General features: G+C 32.1%; 1 protein-coding gene across 1 annotated transcript; it reads left to right on the top strand.

Annotated features, from left to right (window-relative positions):
• Positions 1–992: 992 nt before the first annotated feature.
• LOC143186041 (uncharacterized) lies at positions 993–2,327 on the top strand. The gene is made up of 2 exons (XM_076389415.1): positions 993–1,106; positions 1,786–2,327. The coding sequence occupies exons 1-2, from the start codon at positions 1,100–1,102 to the stop codon at positions 2,046–2,048; spliced, it is 270 nt and encodes an 89-aa protein (XP_076245530.1). The 5' UTR covers positions 993–1,099; the 3' UTR covers positions 2,049–2,327.
• The last annotated feature ends 3,292 nt before the right edge of the window (positions 2,328–5,619 follow it).

Raw genomic sequence — 5,619 nt, 5'->3', positions numbered from 1 at the left:
TGTTAAAGCTTTCGCCATTATTAAAAAAGTATTTCTGTCGAATACTCCTGATTTATGTAACTCTTTTTTTTTGGAGATTTTTGACACTATTCACTATATCTCTAAGCAAGTCAACTTCTTTGAACTGAATGGTATCTCGTAAAGTTGAAGGATTAGTGTCAACTTTGATACAGATGTATTTGACATATAAAGGCAATAATGGTTACTTGTAGTAAAAAGCAAGAGAACGAAAATAAACGAAAAATTAATGAACGAATTAAAATAGGGAAGAAAAAGATTAAGAGATCCTGTAACTCGGATGACGACAAAAATGTTGATTTAAATGAAGCCAACAGTACATGTATCATCTGTAATCAATTTTGCCACCTCAATGAAATGTAGTACCGATGCACCTCGTCTGACCTACAGATCCATTTTAAATGTTCTGGTTGAGATTCACCTGAAAATTATTCATATAGAAACTGTACAGCACTTTAGATAACGAGTTACCGCTATTACCTTCTAGTATGGACAATAGCGGCCAAAGACACTTTTTCGTTAACTTTCAATTTCACCAAGTAAATAATTATAAAACTGATTATTTCTTTACTAAATGAATAAAAAAGTTTGGTTATTCAGGTATATGAAAAGTGACTTTCAATAAATATGTTATTTTGTGTTTAGGTTTTCTAGCAATTATTGCTTAAGTGACTGCTAATATTCCATTCTCTCCTACACCTCAGCCTTTTTCTTTAAATAAATAATTTTTTTGAGTCGAAGGTCATATAATTAATGAAATGATTTGACACACACAGCAGAAAATGGTTTAGAGTTTAGTAGAAAAATGTGTTCGATCATGCTATGTTTTTCATAAAAAACTAAATTTCAGGGTCACTTACTATCATAGATTCACTCTGAGTACAATATCGAGAAGTTGTATATACACGTCGTTTATTTGCTAACGATAAGAAAGCCCTTACACTGTTCATAGATAAAAACAATTGGATTATCCATCCATGGGATATATAAAGCCAGTCAAAGATTTGGATACTCAAGTAATACGATTGTGAGAACACGAGAAGTTGTTACATCGTCTGAACTTTCATCTCAAGAAGACAAAATGAAAGGTAAGACAGACATGATTCATTTCTATTTGTAGAATACTCTAACTCTCAATTAACATAATTTGGTACAATTGCTGCCATTTTATGAATCAAATATGATTCATAATGGTAAACAGAAAATTCATAACTTCTCAGTTTATTATTATCTGTAAGTAATTCACTTATATTTCATACAACAAGTATTAAAAGTAAGGCAGTATAAATGCTGTGATCCCGTCGTATTAGTTAAGGGCTAACTTGCACAGACAAAGCAATCTATAAAATATACCTACATTGCTTGAGAAAATATTCTACTCAAAAATTAATTCATTCAAAGTGAGATATCGTACCTATATTGTTTGCATCTTCTTGTAAGTGAAATGTTTTCAAATGCTTAAAGGTCAACTTTCGTCTCTTTTTTAAAGGAAAATTGTATCTTTTTTAAATTTTAAGAAAAATGTTTTAACCGCGTTTCAAAATTTATGGAGTAGAAAAAAGGAAGACTAAATTGTACAAGCTACTCGATGCTACAAAAATTCTGTAGTATATATTCTCAGTTCTGTTGCTCAAACTACGTATGGATATTTCGACATTTAATGGAAATTTCATGCAAGCCTAATTACATTATGTTGTGTATTTTCCACCGATATTGCTTATATGTGGTTTGTATGAGTTTTAATAAATCCTATTATGGATATTTCAGCGGTACTTGCAATTCTCGCCGTCGTATTGGCTTACGTCACATGTGCATATGTACCAGTGAATTGTCCCGACAAACCAGACGAAGGCGTGGATTATGCTCTAGTAGCACATCCATGTAATTGCAGCAGCTACTTCATTTGCTACCACGGTTATCCGACTGCCATGCCCTGCCCTCCCAAACTTCACTGGAACAGTGAGAAGAAGTACTGCGATTATCCTGGTCTAGCAAAGTGCGTCAGGGATCCACTTTGTGACCAAAAATAAACTTTATGTTAGGAAATTAAAGAACCTATTCAATTTAACTTAACTAAGATGGGAAGATGCAAATATCTCTCGTAAACATTGTATAACTTAATATTTGTAAATATATGTATAATGTGTCTACTTATTTAACATATTCAATCGGTATCTGTAATTCTCACTCACGTGACATGTCATAAAATAAACTATAGAATGCTGGTTATTGAGAAAAATACTTGTTTAACATTACTTAAATTACGATATTGCAGCATCTAGATAAATAAACGAAGGTTAATGATTCCACCTTGTGTAATGGTTAATCTATACATATATTCTCTGTTAACATTCATTACAAACGTTCTTAGAAACTGTTTTCATGGACTACCGTATCTGACAAGAAGAGGTGCAACCTTGGCATACTTCAATTTTCTATAAACTTATATCTATTAGTACTCTATGTCATGAAGAATGATTAAAAGGTTGGACGATTAGATAATCCCAATGGTGTCATTGAAGATTATTGAACTTGTCTCTATGACCCTTATAAGTTCATACAACAGAACGATAGCACTACAATTGTCTATGATCAAAGCATCGATTATTTTGAAATGTTAATGTGTACAAGGTTCGACTACATACGATGAATAGTTTAAAGAATGTAATTCTAAGCGCGAATATGAAATAAAGATGAAGAATAACGGAATTGTGGTAAAGCTTTCATTTATTAATTATAAATATCTATAAAGAACACTTGTTTAATCACTTTTTATCGTCACTTATGTAAGAAGTAATTACTTCACACACATATGATGAAATACTGCGACACGGGTAGAAACTACAGCAATCATTGCTGTACCTTTAACTTGACGCACTGTCTGACACACTGTCAGACGGTTTGCCGAGTTTTAGGCGATATTTTCAGCCATTTTTAAATAATTATGGTTAATTTATGCTAATTTATATTTTTATGAACACAAGTGAAGAGACAAAGCCTAGTCTTTTCGTTACGACAAAATTTAATGCAGAAAGCACTAAAATGAGTCGTAACTGGCACTATAGAAGGTTGTTATTTTTAGTACCATTAACTATTACAAAATTTAGTGCTAATGGCACCGTCTAGGTGATATCAGTTGAATGTTTCGAGGCATCAAGAGCACACAGTAAACAAATTTTCAAAATGCATAAAAGTGCCAAGAGAATACCATGAAAAAACTTCGGATGCAATTAAAAGCGCCAACAACAGTGATGGGGCTACACAGAGCTTTGTTCAATCTGTTAAATGTTATAACAGGTATTTTATTCTAGATATCTAGATTTTATTTTAGATATCTTGTGTATATTTGCATATTACGTGTGTTCTATATTTTTCCCACATTTAAATTTCTTAAAGGTGCATAAATATTGGCAGTTTACTCATAATTAACAAACAATAACTCGATTGCGATTCTGTTTCGTTTTAATATCTAGAATCACTTCTTAAATGTTAAATTACGAACTTTTTTCTAATCTTTCTATATTGCTTGTATCACTGCCTATATACTATAGAACATTTTCTACAAATTCTGGGTAAATGATTATGAATTTCTATGAATATAATTATATAATACTGTTGAAATTTCTCAAGGAAAGATTCAACTCAATCGTATCTCAACTCATGCTACACTAACGTAAATGTCATAAAGATAGATTAAAATATTAAAAGGTATCAACTACGTAATATCGACTAAAGGTATACACTATTACCATTGGACTTATCGTTTCATTTTTATAACAATAATAAGACTATAAGCATCCACTTATAAAAACGTCGAAAAACTGAATATCTTAAAAAAGCATTAATCACAAGAATTGTTTGTTCATTATCCTACACTTCAAGCCGTCTGATTTTATCTCACCAGTTCTCAACAAACCTCCCAAATCTGAGAGTTCTGAAATTGAGTCATCAAATAAAAATACAATACGACCAGAAACATAATCTCATATTTTGAAATATCATCAAATACAGGTCAGCATGTGAAATTTAAAATTGAATAGTTTTCTTCACGGTATTATGCACTTTGTAAAAACCACAATTTTAATGTCATTGGTTATCACTGATCTGCATCCAAAAAAATTAGCTACTGACACATTAATGTAGGTATTTCCGACTGATAAGAAGAAGCAAAGAGTATCCATAGATAAAGGCAATTGGTTCTATCCATCCATCGAGTATATAAAGCGAATCACAAATCGATTACACAATAGGTAGAAGTTCTTTAGTAAGTGTAGCTCCGCGAATTTTCATTATACGAAGGCAACATGAAAGGTAAGCAGTATGCAATCCACGTATGTGTTACATATATAATAAATTAATAACGACGCAACTATAAAAAGTAGATAAAGAGGTGCATATTGACTGTAAGGTCCATATTAACTTGAAACACAGAACGCAGCGGTTGAAACGAATTCACTCAGTAAATGAAGCCGAAATTTTTGAAGATTTCGCAGAAATTACTGTATTTCGACATCACTTTCTTTCTCTCCAATTTTACTTTAATTCTTAGTGTGATTACAGGTGGATACATGGCACTTGAAACGTAGCTAATTTACATTATATGAAATATTGCAGCATCGATAAAGTCTTAGAGACGTAATCCAATATAGTGTCAACAACAACTAGAATTTGATATTTCATCGTTTGAAAATTATCTATTGTTCAAATTCAAAACTTTGTAGCTAAATTTATATAATCTCTCTTAAATTTTATGGAATTTTTATACAAACATTGAACATAATTTTCTTCGATAATAAAGATGCTATGAATCATCTGTTATGAATCAATGATACAATGACATTCGGTACCAGATTAAACTTTATTGCTCGAAACACGTTTTTGTGTTGCTCCATTACGTGACAGCCGTTATTTCCAATGCAGCACACTTTTTTATTTGATAATGTGACACGTCGAATGTTGTTGCAGTATAGTCCCACTAAAATTTTACTTTTTAACGTAACGTTTAGAAAAAGATAACGGTGTTTCATTTTACATATGCGACTGAAAGAATACTTGATTTTCTGAAATTTTAGATTACATCGCTTCTATAATTATAACACAGATGATACAACATGTATCAGCAAGTTTTATATATAAGTTTTAATGAGTCTTGTTGTGGATATTCCAGCGGTATTTGTAATTTTCGCCATCGTATTGGCCTACGTCGCATGTGCATATGTACCAGTGAATTGTCCCCCGAAACCGGACCCAGGTAAAGACTATGCTCTGGTGCCTCATCCATGTAACTGCAGCACCTATTACGTGTGTCAAGGACCAACTGGTCCTAAGACTCCTATGCCATGCCCCCGTCCTCTTCAGTGGAACAACGTTAAGAAGCAATGCGATTACCCGCAAAGCGCACATTGTGTGTTGGACCCCAACTGTAACAAATGAACTTGACGTTCTGACAGCTGAGAATAAAGTATTATCGACCTATTTAATCAACACTGTAATATTTGACTCTTAAGTAATTAAACGATAAGATATGTATGCATAAAAATGTAATAATAAATGCTTGTATCTGCAGCCTCAATTCACTGTCGTTCATTTACCTTGAATATT

This window comes from Calliopsis andreniformis, chromosome 12, assembly GCF_051401765.1.
Source record: "Calliopsis andreniformis isolate RMS-2024a chromosome 12, iyCalAndr_principal, whole genome shotgun sequence".
Taxonomy (NCBI): domain Eukaryota; kingdom Metazoa; phylum Arthropoda; class Insecta; order Hymenoptera; family Andrenidae; genus Calliopsis; species Calliopsis andreniformis.
This window is presented reverse-complemented; position numbering and strand designations above follow the sequence as displayed.